General features: G+C 31.4%; 1 protein-coding gene across 1 annotated transcript; it reads right to left on the reverse strand.

Annotated features, from left to right (window-relative positions):
- Positions 1-3,831: 3,831 nt before the first annotated feature.
- Positions 3,832-8,759, reverse strand: LOC145321981 (uncharacterized). Its single transcript, XM_080163703.1, has 6 exons — positions 8,577-8,759; positions 7,990-8,093; positions 6,685-6,778; positions 5,932-5,998; positions 4,387-4,514; positions 3,832-3,936 (listed from the first exon to the last, which is right to left on the reverse strand). Exons 1-6 carry the CDS (start codon positions 8,592-8,594, stop codon positions 3,901-3,903), a joined length of 447 nt encoding a protein of 148 aa, XP_080019829.1. The 5' UTR covers positions 8,595-8,759; the 3' UTR covers positions 3,832-3,900.
- Positions 8,760-15,483: the final 6,724 nt, after the last annotated feature.

A 15,483-nucleotide genomic window follows, 5' to 3' on the forward strand; every position in this document is an offset into this window, starting at 1 on the left:
ATATTAATGCATGAAACTATATAAAATTGTAAGTAAATTTGTTGCAAAACAACTTGAATACACAATACTTTTTTAGGACATACTTACATTTTTAGGACTTGATTATATAGTTGCTTTTCTTATAACATTATATTTTCTTGTCCCAGGAATCAACATACTAAAAATCAGATCAATTGGATGATTAGATCACATAAAAATTTATTGTTAAAAAAGGAATCACCATGCAAAGTTTGAGATCGACAGAACAATTCTAACAGGCCTAAATTAACGGAAAAAAGTCTATTAGTGTGTGACGGACGGACGTACGGACCGACCCAAATGATAGAAAAGCTTCGCTTTTAAAAAAGGATGACAACATATTTAAGTAGTGAAGCTCTTAAGCATCATAATAAAAAGTACAGCCAATCAATTGAAAGGAAAAATGTAGTTTAACGTACGTAAGTTCAAGAGTTAACACTTTTAGCAGTCTTTGATAATGTCCGAGATAATATCATATTTCTAATAGGTATATGAATATATATGCCTAGGTCAAACATTTCTTTTAAAAAGAGCCTTCTATCCTAAATAGCAAAAATAAAAAATACAATTTTATCTGCTCGAGCATGAAAGACCGACGGACTAAAGACGGAGTTAAAGATGGCAATTGGTCAGGCGAATCCTCGTACACTGCAAACCAGCTGTATGTTAAATTGCAGACGAGAAAATCAGAGATGGGTTCTTAAAAGATAATGCCGCGTTTTTTCGACATTTTTTACGCTATGATTAACAAGCGCGGCATTCGCGAAATCTAAAAGAGTATACAACGATTTATTTAATTATTTCGCTTTTGTTGGTACGGCCTTCATAGAAGAAAAACAAATTATCTTCAATCCATTTTTGCTGCATATTAATTAATGCATCTTTTTAGAGCTGTGTTAGACATTATAAAAATTGCTAAAAAAAATAATTTAAAATTCAGTATTCTTAAGTTATATACTCTGTTGAAATTCTATCGTCTTCGTTCAATCAATCAATGTCTAAAAAACGCCGAAAAAACGCGGCATTCATCTTTTAAAAACCCATCTCAGGTTTTCCCAGGTTTTACTTTCGACTGTAATTTCCAATTGTAGTGAATCTTTAATATAACATTAACTTGTAAAACTTTGTAAGGCTAAAGAATACTTAGGTCGTCTTAGACGTTTTAAATATTTTATTATTCTTTAGACGATCTTTCAAGGGAAACCAAAATATTTTCTTTAGAATTAAAGTTGTTTATGAAATTGTTCAGTATGCATGGATGTAAAACCTAAAGAATAACTAATTTACATTCTAGTTTTCAATCGGCTGAAAATGTATTATAGGTTTTTACTGTTAATTAATAAATGTTAACTATTGGAGAATATAAAAGCAATTTTTTATTATTCTGTTGCCAAACTAGTGTCTCAGTATAATTGTAAGACTTAATTCTTAATTGTTGTACACAAATGTTAGGTCATGTAAATTAAATAAAAACAAAAAATGTCAAAATTGTTTCAGATCATTTTGGTCATAGTAAATAACTAATCTTTTTGGTAAGTATTCCTAAGTATATTTGTGATTACTTTTAATTAATGAAAACTTCCAATTTTTAACATTTACAAAACAACCTACTTCATTGCATCAAGATCCATGACAGATCTACATAGGAAATAAACGTCTATAAATGAGCTCGAGTCTTCCAATGGAAAAGTGTTTAAAACTCATAGTGCTCCAATAATCAACATTAAACTCTCATTGACCAAAGCAATAAGACATTTATCCTATTTGTTTATGGAATGAATTAAGTTTTTCACTTCATGTAGATATTTGAATTACATTTAAGTATTAAATCCTTATTTCATAAATAAAAAAATATACGTTCATAAGAGTAAATCTAAGAAAACTGTATTTTAAAAGAATTTGATTGTGGCGACACTTCCTTTGTGTTAAAATATTAAAACTAAAATTTTAATCATATTAACCCTTTGGTGATGGTAATGTGAAAAAAATATAATTGAAAAAATCTTTTGAAAATCATTTAAATTAATAAATATTTACTTCTTTCTTTTAGATAGTAATGGCGGGGGAGGAAAATTGATTTATTGAGAAATAGATAAATAGATATGTACTTATAGAAAACTAGCCAATAGCGATATAGTTATATTGAGCCAACTCTAGTCTTAAATATCAGCTGGAGCCTGGGACAGCATTTCTCAAAGAAAAACATACAAACCAATGGAAATAAAGAGTAGATTTGCTCCTTAAACAAGGAAGACAACATCCTTAAAAATGAAGCTATTAAACGATAGGACAAACTGACATTAACACTTTTGTAACTTGTCAGAACCTAAAAAGTAGAATATCAATGCCAAAGTCCAAAAATATTGTAATTAAAGTAGCAAAACTTCGAAAACATAGAACATACTTAGTTTAAGGATTTTTTTTATAGAAATACTTCGCTTATGATATTGTACATTGTAGTAATAGGAATATCATTCTCATTTAAACAAAAAAATCATTTTTTTATGCTAAAATGTGGTTTAATTTTGGTTTTTAATTTTCATTTATTTCCCGGCTATGATCATGTTTATCCCTGATATCAAGTTTCTTTTAATAATTAATAAAAATTCAAAAATCTTCCAAAATAATTTGAAAATCTTCTAAAAATGACTACCTCGGGGAAATAAATGGTTACCTCCGGGAAATAAATGAGTTATTTAAGCAAACAAAATTTAGCATAAATGGATATTTAAATCCCAAGGTATTAAATGATCGAGCGTTAGCGGACCGATCCTTATTATAGAAAAGCTTGCTTTTAAAAAGGCAGCTGTTAGAATAATACAATCAATAAGTAATTATTTAATTACATATTTTTATTTAACTTTATCTAGTCAATTACATATATTTACATTACATAAATAATTTAGTCATAACAATATTATATTTTCTTAAAGGGTTAGTTCCATCAAAATGAAATATCAAAAAAGCCTCTAAAATGATTAACCTCCATAATAAGTAAAGCACAAAAAAATCTCTGATATACTAAAAGAATAAAAAGGAAAAATTGTAAGAAAAAAAATTTAATATCAAAAAATATTTAAATGATTTTATATAAATGTTTCTCAGGTAGATGACCCAAGTATAGCTCATTGGTAGAGGGAATCTTATTCAAATTATTTTTTTTATATTCAGATCCTCCCTCCCGCGATCCAGTTTTTTTTACAGAAAGACAGACATTTAATAAATTATAATACAAAGTAGAACGATGTCTGTCTGTCTGTCCGTCTGTCTGTCTGTTTGTTTGTCTGTTTGTAGCGAAGATCTCGCTGACCGCTGAACCGATCGGGTTCTCCTTAACAGGGTAGCTTCTCATAGTTCCCGGGAACGTTTATTACTATTTTCTTGGAGGGGGAGACACCCCTAACCCCCCAAAAATGAAATACCCCCCCCCCCCAAAAAAAAAATGTTCTTTTTAAAACTAAAATTAAAATAGTGGGGTCGACTACCCCCCCCCAAAAAAAAAAAATTCCCCCCCCAAAAGAAATTTAAAAAAAAAATTTTCTTATATATCTAAAATACGAAAACTTGGTTTGATCAAACCTCTTGGGGCAAAGCCCCTAGAGGCTAGGGGCAAAGCCGCTAGTAAATTATATAGTAGCTTCCTTATTTCAAAACGCTTAAGGAATCTGATTAATTTTGGCTAGAATAAAATCGGTTCTGATCCATACTCAATAATTAATCATATCGTATAAAAGAATTTTCATTTTACTATCAATGGAAAACTAACTAGAATACTAAGGGATAAATAACAATTTGAACTTAATGGAACTAAACCTTTATAAATTTTGGCAGATTATAAGTAGCGTAGCTACTATATAATTTCTCTTGTAGATTTGTTGGTGTTTAATTGCGCCACATAGCATACACTTTAAATAAATCCTAAAAAGAAACTTAGATCAGTAAACAAGCAGGATTGCATTCAGTGTCACCTATTTGGAAGACTAACTGCTACACCCCAAGACACCTCTTGAGGTGTCGAATAGTTGACTTCAATCCTCCAATCTTTAAATTTTCAAATTTTAGGAGTTTTCCTCTTAGGAAATTTTTTTTTTAACTAACAACTAACAACTTTTAGTTTAGGTTAGGTTATAGGTTAGGGAGCCGAGCGCTGCGGCTAGGCAGGCAAGGGAGCCGAGCGCCGCGGCCAGAGTTGTTCGTTGTCGGGTTGTCGGAGAGAGAGGGGGAGGGGAAGGCTCAAATTTTCAAATTGAAAAAAAATTTCTAAGAGGATAATACCAAATTTTAATATTAAAACAAAAAGGGGAAATTTTTTTTTTTTTTTTTGGGGGGGGGGGATATATGAGAACATAATCTTTAAAAAATTGGTACCTCAATCATAGTTTCAGCGAGCATAACATCAGCAACCACCAACTCCCTGCCCAGAGCCCAGGTAACCAGATCACTGGGTATCAAGGCGGACATCCAACCAACAATCATCTGCAGCAAGGTTGCCATACCTAGACATATTATGGTTAGATCTCTGCCAAGGTCACCAGATTACTGGTTCAGGTTGGCCATCCAACCAACAATCATGTGCAACAGGGTTGCCATACCTAGAAACATATTAAGGTTAGATATTTGCCAAGGTTACCAGATCACTGGGAATGAGGGCGGCTATCCTTCCAACAATAATCTAAAACAGGGTTGCCATACCATAGTTATTTTAGGTAACCAGATCACTGGGAATCAGAGCGGCCATCTAGCCAACAACCATCTGCAACCTAGATAATTATTATCGTTGGCTCTCTAAGGGCACAGGTAACCAGATCACTGGGAATCAGAGCGGCTATCTAGCCAACAATCTGCAGCAGGGTTGCCATACATAGATACATATCATAATTAACTCTGCCAAGGTCACTAGATCACTGTGTATGAATACGGCCATCTAAACAACAATCATCTGCAACAAGGTTGCCATACCTAGAAACACATTAAGGTTAGATATTTGCCAAGGTTACCAGATCACTGGGAATGAGGGCGGCTATCCTTCCAACAAAAATCTAAAACAGGGTTGCCATACCATAGTTATTTTAGGTAAACAGATCACTGGGAATCAGAGCGGCCATCTAGCCAATAACCATCTGCAACAAGGTTGCCAAAACGAGATAAATTTCATATTAAGATCTCTGCCAAGGTCACTAGATCACTGGGTATGAATACGGCCATCTAAACAACAATCATCTGCAATAGAACCCATACCTATATACATATTAAGGTTAGATATTTGCCAAGGTTACCAGATCACTGGAAATGAGGGCGGCTATCCTTCCAACAATAATCTAAAACAGGTTTGCCATACCTAGGTATTTAATATATTTAATAAAAATCAGGGTTACAAAATTTGAAATAAAAACATGGTTGCTGTACCAAAAGAAAAAGTACTTCTAGTCAAAATATAAAAGTTGCCATCCAACCAATAATAATGTAAGCAGGGTTGCCATGCATAGTATTGTTAGTTTGATATCTTTTCGTTACTATGCAAAATAAAACATTAAAAACTAGAACTGACAGACTATGATGGTATAAAATCTTAAGCTTTGAATAATATAGCTCTTTGTGAATATAACTTAATGAAAATATTTGTTAGGACGACATTTACTCTAGTTATTTTTACCAAATCTTTAAAAATCCACTGTAACTTAATATAGAAGAGATTATTAAGAGATTTTAGCGGAGCTTGTCTCTTAATTGCCATTTACAGCATCACCCTTGCCCACCAAAGTTTTGGTTAAACACTACAGTAATTTTGAATACATATTATTGTAAAGCTACTCTAAACTAACCTCTTACAGGAACTCCCTTGCCAAGTAAGTCTTTAAACCAATAACCACTCAATAATTACATTAACATATAGCAAAGCTTCTCTATAATTACCTCTTATAGCAACTCCCTTGCCCATCAAAGCTTGGGTTAAACCAGAGACGACAGCTTCTGTTAAGTCCTAAAAATTAGTAATTGAAGTATGTAAACTAAACCTTCAACTTGATAGGATTTTAATAGAGGTAGAGATTTTCATTTGCAATTAGGGAGGGGACAATGGGCTTTTCAATGCACTAGCTCTCTAAAGTTTTTTTAACAGTGATTTCTTTTAGAGACTTCTGGTGAAATTTGATTGGTTGGATCATTTAATTCAGCGTTCAAACAATTATTAATTGTAATAAAAAAAATGTTTATCTTTATGTACAATTATTGGGGATGTACATCAATTTATCGACCATTGTCTTATCCCTAGAGATCCCTGAGTAATTTGGGTTGTACACAAATTTGATATTAATCATTTAAGATTTGTTTTATGTAAAAGTCTAAGAAAATTCTGGTGCTTTCTCCAAATCAAAATTTATTAACCAACCCCGCACTAAGTCCCCCCTCCCTAAAAAAACAAACAGATTTTAAATAGAATATAACAAACTGTTATATAACTTCGTTGCCCTAACCCTGCCGGTCTATCCAGTATCCAATGTACCCTAACATAGGGCAAAACATTAATATGATAACTCTTTATTTAAAGGAGGACCTGTAGAGGGAAACTGCCCAAATTATTAATTATTAAATATTACAATAAATATTAAACATATATTAACTTGTTATTGCTGCTCTACTTAATGAAACATTAATCTGAAAACTTACCTTAAATGATACTTTTTCTGAAAGATTATTGTTTAAATAATTCTTTAATGTCATATACTCAATAACACCGTTCGGTAATTCAGGAATAGATTTCCTAAAGAGAAAATAATGTAAGGGAGGAGTTTTTAATGCAACCATCTAGTAATCAATGAGCAAATGGCACTAAAAAAAACAAATTTTAGGATGAAATTTTAAATGAATAATTCTTGGTAGTTCTATTTTTCCTAAATCGAATAAAAAGTTGAAAAGTAACGGCTGGCAGCCGTTAAGTAGGTTTTTAGCTATTTTCAGGGCAAATCCATTATTACGTAAGAATTAACTTTATGAATGATATATGTACATTTTTTTTATTAAAATGATATTCTTGGCATTTTATAGCTTCTACCAGCAGTTTTTAGTCTGTTCTAGCTAATAAGCAGCCAGTATTAGAAATTTTGAAAAGTTTAGTCACTTAGTGGTATTATTGCCGACTATTTTGCCCTGAGAAAAGCCCAAAAACGGTTAATCGGCTTAGCCTACAGCCGTAAGCCTTTACATTCCCAATTTTAATTCAATTTAGTGAAAATAGTCCTACCAGGGATTACTACTTCCAAATTTAATCCTGAACTTTGGATTCTAAGGGCCATTTGAGCATTGATTAAGAGATGGTTGCATTAACCCCCCCCCCCCTCATATTAAAAATTAATTCACGGATGTGAAGCTTTCTATAATAAAGGATAGTCCGCTATTAGACGTCCAACTGAGGGGGTAAAATGGTATTAATACCCCTCAAAATTAAATAAATTACATTATATACACACCTTAAACTATTGAAAACCCTCATAATATCCCATTCGAAATAAAAGCTTGGACGTCCCTAATCTACTTATTTGATCATTATTCCTCTAAGGAAAATTTAAAGTAAAATATTTTTTAGACAATTAAAAAAATCACTAAACCTTACCAAGGGAAAAGTATCAAAATTTCAAAGCAAACTATTTCATCTACATGAAGTAAACGATGGCTGTCAGTCTTTTGAAATAAAGCTAAAGATTTCGCTAACTGCCAGAAGATTTATCACAGCTTTATGTGGAATATAAATAAAGAGTTTTAGCGGTTATTTAAATACCCTCTAAAAGTTTGAATTCAGAGTTTCAATATACAGCACTTTTAAAATTTTATTTCGCCGTGGATTTTGAAAAGTATGTTAAAATATTAAATGATAAATATGGGAGTTTACAACCTACTCTAAAGGGCGATGCCCTTTAAAAGGATATGGACGAAACTTTAATCATCCAAACATAAAGAAAAGAAAAGTTTACTAACCTTTTGTCAATAACAGCACTTAACTCTTTAGCTCTTTCTGGTGGGGTAACTGCCAGGATAGACGCACTGTATGCGCCAGTCAAACTTATTAGGATAAGTAATACCTAAACAAGGATAATCATGTTGATAATAAGCACAGCAATGCAATATTAATTTAAACTGCCATGATAGACGCGTTGTGGGAGCCAGTCTAGCTTATTAAGATAAGCAGTACCTAAAAATTGGGCATATAAGTAACGCAGCAATTTAATAAAACTCGGGGTAGGTAAGGTGGCCATTAAATCTAATTGAGAGTTGCATGAACAACATGCTTCGCTCTAATTGCTTAAAGACTGCCACAATCAGACCCAATGCCCTAAATTTAAAGCCTCCAATTAAAAAAAAACAGTAAACTTTAAAAGGACAATTCAGAGAGTAAGATTTTTAAATCTTCATAAATTTCCTGCAAGAATTTGAAAATTAAATTTCACATGTTCACATAATAATTATTAAAAATCATTACAAAAATCTAGGGATATTATCAGTAAAAATAAAAATGACATCCACGTAATATTTTTCACCTTCAAAAATACAAAACCATAACTTACTTTGGTTAATGAATTCATTTTTAATATGTGATAAAAAGATGTTTAAATCTATAAAGCTTATAGCCAACTAACCTAATTTTTGTCAAATTGGATTTTATTTGCTGTACAAAATGTAAACAAATAAATTTTAATATTTTTAAAATATAAAATAAAATAAATTAATATTAGTAAAAAATACAGTTTTTACTATTATTAATAAGAAAAATTTAATTTTGTCGTTTTATTTTAATTTTATAAGATATTTTGTTGTAATCTCCTTGTGAGTATGATTTTATTTAATTTAATTATATTGGGCATATAAACTCTATGAGCAAGGTGCCACTCAAAAGATGGTATATTCTTCAGAGCTTTAGAGACAGACCAATAACATCTAAAATAACAGCTCAATAAATAACATTTTTCCTACAAAAATCTATTTTATTTAATATGATTAAAAAATTGGTATACGGAATCTTCAAGAAAAATTTCATTAATCATCTTAAATGGAAACATAGTAGTTTACCACAATAAAGTTTCTTACGGACATATCAAATTATACAGTAGCTTCGTCGCTAAAATCCTTTTTTTATGGATTTTGCGTTCTATAACTTAGTCACTCTACAACATTTGTATAGTGTCAGAACTGAATAATCAAAATATAAATGTATAAGACTCGAACCAGGCAAAATTGTAAGTAAATTTGTTGAAAAACTGCTTGATACAGGATAATGTTTATAGACATACTAACATTTTTAGGACTTGATTATAGAGTTGCTTCGCTTATAACATTATACTTTGTTGTCCCAGCAATCAACATACCAAAAATCAGATCAATCGGATGATTAGATCACATGAAAATTTGTTGTTAAAAAAGTAAAACAAATCGACATGTTTAAAATGGACGCACGGACATTCTTGTAATGGTTATAGAGTTGCTACGCTTTCTAAACCGTACCTAACTACTAAAGGAATCACCATGCAAAGTTTGAGATGGATAGGACAATTCTAACATGCCTAAATTAACGAAAAAAGCTATCCATTTGTGACGGACGGATGGACGGTCCGACCCTAATTATAGAAAAGCTTCGCTTTTAAAAAGGGAGGAAGGTCCATTGGATTGACAGTTACAATTAGTTTTACAGCAAGTTCTTTCATTTACTAGCTTTAAATATATGAGTAATTGATTTAAATTATAAATATCTAGACTTTCCAACCAATAATTTGATCTACAGGAGGGCCATTTGGTTTATTAGGAATGCACGTCAATACAATTTTCTCATCCTTGTTAATAAAAGATTATGTAATTAAATGAAGTGTTTGATTATAACCTATAAATATGAACAGTTAGGTAAATATATTAGAATTATGTTTGGGAGTGACAAATATGGTTAGCCTCCATTTAAGTTGAAGGTTTTGAGGGGCCTAGGGAACCCACATATTTAGTGTTTTTTTTTGGGGGGGGGGGTGGTAGGGTAATCTGATATACATATATACTTCAATTTGATTCTTAGAACGGGTATTAGTCCTCTTCCCCCCCCCCCCCCTCTTCTTGGACGTCTATTATAATTCTACCACAAATAAATGTTTCAATTAGTTCAAATTATTAACAAAACTACGACATATAAATTTCAGGTATACATGCAGCAATCATATTTGGTTTACCTAACTGTTAATATGTATGTTGTGTAAATATCAATTAATCCCCCCGCAGGAAACCACTAATATGTAATAAAAAATAACTATGTTTATAACAGGCTATTAGTGACGAACTGCTCTATAATTCGAAATATCCGTCCGCCTGCCTGCACGTTTGTAATGGGTAAACATAAATTGGTGAAGATTTTCTGTACCAATGAGCATTTAGTCCGTAATTTACTTAATCTGTTTGTCATTCAGTCATGCTACAAACGACATATATGTATTAGATGGGGGACTTGACCTTCCCCCACCCCCCTAGACTCATGCGAAATATAGTTAAGCAATGCTTAAATTCATAAAGTTAGAATGAGGGACATCAAGCATCTAGAACAATTTGAAAAATCACATTATAAAGTTTAATTTTGTTACTCTAAAATTTCTCTACATTAAACATATTTATTGGGGAATATTTTTATATTTTTAGAAGCGAAACTATTTTATAAGTCTCAATCTTGTTTGTCTGTTTGTTTGATGTTTAAACTCAATGGTTTATCCAAGGATCTTAACGGATAAGACATATGACGATAAATTAATGTACATCCCCAATGATTTTATACAAAATGATCCCTTGTAAAGAAATAAATGGTGGAAAAGTTTTGTTACTTTCAAACAACCAATCAAAATTTATAAAAAAAGGCAAAAAAAAATTTTAGCAAACGAATAAAGAACATGGTTATTAAACTTTGGGTACCAGTATAATTTAGAGTCCTATGATATCTTCCTTCTTTTGGGCTTATGTTAAGTTATTATATATTAGGATTAGGTTAAAATTGAATTTGAGAAAGAAAAAAGACAATAAAGACTATAATATTTGCTTCGTCTTTTTTAGGAGTCATGCTTCTGTTAGATGAAATAATGTCCTTGTTATTTTCTTTATAATTGTAAAGACAATCCTATCCTTATGGATAGAGAATCTGTCTAATCAATATCTGAGGCAACTTTCTAACATTCAATATTTTGCCAGTAAAAGCATGACCAGGTATCTTTAGGGATAAAACAATGGTCAGTAAATTAATGTTTAACAAAAAAGATGATAGACTAAATTACCCCTTATGTACATTATTTTTTTTCCAAACATTTTTGACACTGCTTAGTTTGAACTAGCCAACATTTATGGAAGTTCCCAAAGTTATGGGAGTTATTATAAAACTTTGGAAACCATAATATATTACAATCCAATGTCATCTCCCTCCCTGGGCCAATCCTAAATAAAAAGAAAGTGGTTGGTTTATCTCATATCGTAATTGGACTAAAAACAAACTTCAAGTAAAAGGGATTTAAAGGCATAGTGAAGATTTGATTTAAATCTTCAAATAGTGTAAAGCAAAAAGCACAAATATTTTTTTTCAACTTATGTAATAAAATCACATTATTATAAATATGTTGTTATTATGTACATCCACTTAGAGATAGAATAACATCTTTACAAGTAAATAACATTTTTTTCTGAAAGCTTTTACTTGACTTTTAAATAATATATTATTATCCCAATTTTTCTTAAACTTTAGTTTTGATTGTGTAAAAATTAAATTACTTTTTAAATACCATGAATGCGCTTGTTAGGTTAAATTGTTTTTAATTATTTGTTTAATTACACTACAGGGGTGTGTTCAAAATTAAGTACAGATTGACCCAATAAGCACATTTGACTGGAAGCTTGAACCCATTATAGTTGAAAAATGACGCTCTTGATTTGTAAATAAATGTCTCCGTACTATAGAATAACTGATGGGAAACAAATCGAAGAATCCTCATTTTATTTTGGCTTAATCGTCCTTGTCTTACAATTTAAGAAAGTTGTCTCAGGTAAAAAGTAACTATTTGGCATCAGTCGGTCGACAAAATTTGCCAGGCCATCATTTTCAAGTCAAAACTTTTTGTCAGGGTCACATTTTAACATTAAGTCTAACACTGACAGGGACAGATTTTAAGTAATTTTAATCCTGAAATGTTGAGGGGAACTTCTCTTTATCACCTTTCAACTTCCTTTATTGCTGTTTTGTTTTAGGATATGATTATTAAAAAAATCCTGGTTCCTGCATTGTGCAGTTTAGTTGCATTATTAGTGATTAAATTTGCTGCTGTGATATTACAGTGAATTAATATCCTTAGAAATTGTATTTAACTTGAAGCACGATAAAAATTGTGAATTGGTTAACTGTGTATTTAGATAATGTGAATTAAAGATTGCTCCTCTAGAAGCTCTGTATTCGGAGGAGGGGTGGGCAGATAAAAAGCCTGAAACCATCCCGGGACCTAAATAAGTAAAGCTTGAGATCTGCAACACAATATTTAAATAATAGGATATCACCGTTTTTTTCAGTTTTTTAGAATTAAAATTTATTTGGAAATGTATTTAATATGGTGAAGCAAGCTTTTATATTTAGAATTGAGAAGGGAAATATTAACTTTTCGAGTTAGCTGTACAAGAAAATAGTAAGCGCCCTGAGCACAATAAGGCAGAAATTATAAACTACTACTAAGTGGAAATATTTTAGAGTAGGGTATTTCCAGTCCACTGAAAAAATTTTTAAGGTTCTGTTACGAAAAAATAAAGAGATAGAACAAAAATCACCAAATTTGTGGAAATACCATATCTGGATGAAAAAAATTATCCATTCTCTAAAAATTGGAGTGTAGAATAATTTATTTTCCAATGTCCCCTCCCTCCCTGGTTACAGTACTGATAATTGATTGTCTGTATAAAGTTTATAACTTTTGAACCTTGACTTTAGTTATGACACTGCAGTGCTACCCTTCGCATATAAACTTTTAACTATTTTTAGGTGATTTTTATTAGCACTCTACATTACATAATGGTTTCTAGAAGTGTATTTCATGGTGAAATGTTTAAATTGTACATGTATTTATTGAAAGAACAAGGATGACAACATCCATAAAAGCGAAGCTCTGAAACGATATGACAGACGAACATTAACTTTTGTTGAGTGTCAGAACTGAATATACATAATATGAAAATAAAAGGTTTGACAAAATTATACGTAAATTTGTTGCAAAACTTCTTAAATACAGAATTCTGTTCAAGGACAACTGACATTTTTAATACTTGATTATAGAGATGCTTCGCTCATAATATTGTACCTTATTGTAATAGGAATCAGTAATCAGTAATCAGTAATCAAAAAATCAGATAGATCGGATGATTTTATCACATAAAAAATTGTTATTAAAAAAGTAAAAAAATCCACATTTTAACATGCCTAAATTAACGAATAAAAGCTAACTATCGCGGACGGACGTACGGACCGACCATAATTATGGAAAAGCTTTGCTTTTAAAAATATAATTTGTAACAAATCACTGTTGTTAATAGTAAAGTTAGGTGTATTTCAGCACAGTTAGAATGATTAACCCGCGACTGTGTCATACGATCGTTGACAAAGGTTAATGTTTTTTTTCTTCTCAAAACAGGCGCAACTCATTATCATGCACAGTTAGGACTTAAAGATTCAGAAGAAGGGTTTAGTTTAGTTCAGAGATGCACAAAAAAATAAGATCTTATTGTGTATCCTGGCCTCAAAGCTATCGGAGGCTAAGTTGGAATGATTTTGATAAACTTTCCCTGAAAATTAACAAGTGTATACTTAACCCTTAGAGCTCGGGCCCCAATTCCCACCTTAATAGATCGGGGGGAGGGCTCCAAGAGCCCCCCCCTCTATCTCGGCTCCTGTTACAGATAAAGACGTAAAATTTTTTTCTGGTGGTTCATGTGTATTTTTAGAGAAAATTACTTTTTCTAGTCACAGCAGCCAGGCCGCTCCTTAGCCGCTTTTTAGCGGCCAGCCGCTAAATTTTTAAACAGCTGTAGAGCGGCCAATTTTGCAGCTAGGATGACCAAATTTTAGGACGAACTTTTATTTTTCATAACAAAAAAATTACTTTTTCTGATCATCGCCAAAAAACGGCAAATAACGGAAACCGCCATTTTCGGCGGTTACGGCGGTAAAACGGCGGTTGGCGGCGCCGATTAATACTTTTATCTGTTTGACGTTGCTCAAGGATTTACCAAAAAAATTTATAGGACTCTAGCTGTAATAGAAGCCACGATATTCATGATATATGTCTGTAGTAAAAGCCGGACAAAAATCGGTCATAAAGTCGGTCAGGGAGCGGTCAAACGGTCATAACACATTTTTTCTCAGAAGGTCATTGATATCTAAGTATTCACCAAAAAAATTTAGGTTTCTCCTTATACACAAAAGTCATAATGTAGAAATTAAGATTTATATAGAATTTTTTTCTAATTTTGGTGCTACCCAACCGACTTTGACTGGACACCACGACCGACACAGACCAGATATCCTAATAAAATCAACTCTTGCCGACGTATAATTACTAAACTTAAAAAGTCATGAAGTCACAGCACTCCATCTTACCTACAAAAAAAATGAGATTGAAAAAACTAGAGGGGGGGGCTCTTGGAGCCCCCCCCCCCCCCGATCTGTAAGGGTTAAATGAATCTTACATTATACTTTTCCTCCTGTCTTAAATTTAAACTCACCAAGAGAAAAAAATCTAAAATAACAATTCAGATATAGAAGGACAGACAGAAAATTTGCCAACTTTTTAAAAGTAATTTGAAGAACAAAATATCCAATTTAAATTTTTATTGCTACATTGACTGACAAACAAGATATTTTCTATTGTTATAGAGGGAAAAACTTTTCACTCCATGTACACAAAACACAATAGATAAGTTTTTTTTCTAGTTTATTTATTTTTGTTTTCAGCTTTTCTGTTGTTGATAAGCAAAGTTTCTTTATAGATAAGGCATGCAGTAATGACAATAAAGTATATAGAATATATTATATTTATATATTATATAGTGTAGATGATTATTAGTCATGTATATTATATAACCATGACTATAGGGACACTACCTAATCTATAGTCATATAGAATATATAGTGTAGCTGGTTGAAAATAAAGTAGTGTCTACTCTAGTCATGTATATATTATATAACCATGACTATAGAGACACTACTTTATCTTTAATTATATAGAATATATAGTGTAGATGGTTGATAATAAAGCAGTGTCTACTCTAGTCATGTATATTATATAGCCATGACTATAAAGACACTACCTTATTTATAGTTATATAGAATATATATATTTATAGATGGTCGATAATAAAGTCATGTATATTTTATAACCATGACTATAGAGAAACTACATTATCTATAGTTATATAGAATATATATATTTG

This window comes from Acartia tonsa, chromosome 6 (genome assembly GCF_053477335.1).
Source record: "Acartia tonsa isolate MP-2025a chromosome 6, ASM5347733v1, whole genome shotgun sequence".
NCBI classification, from domain to species: Eukaryota; Metazoa; Arthropoda; class Copepoda; order Calanoida; family Acartiidae; genus Acartia; species Acartia tonsa.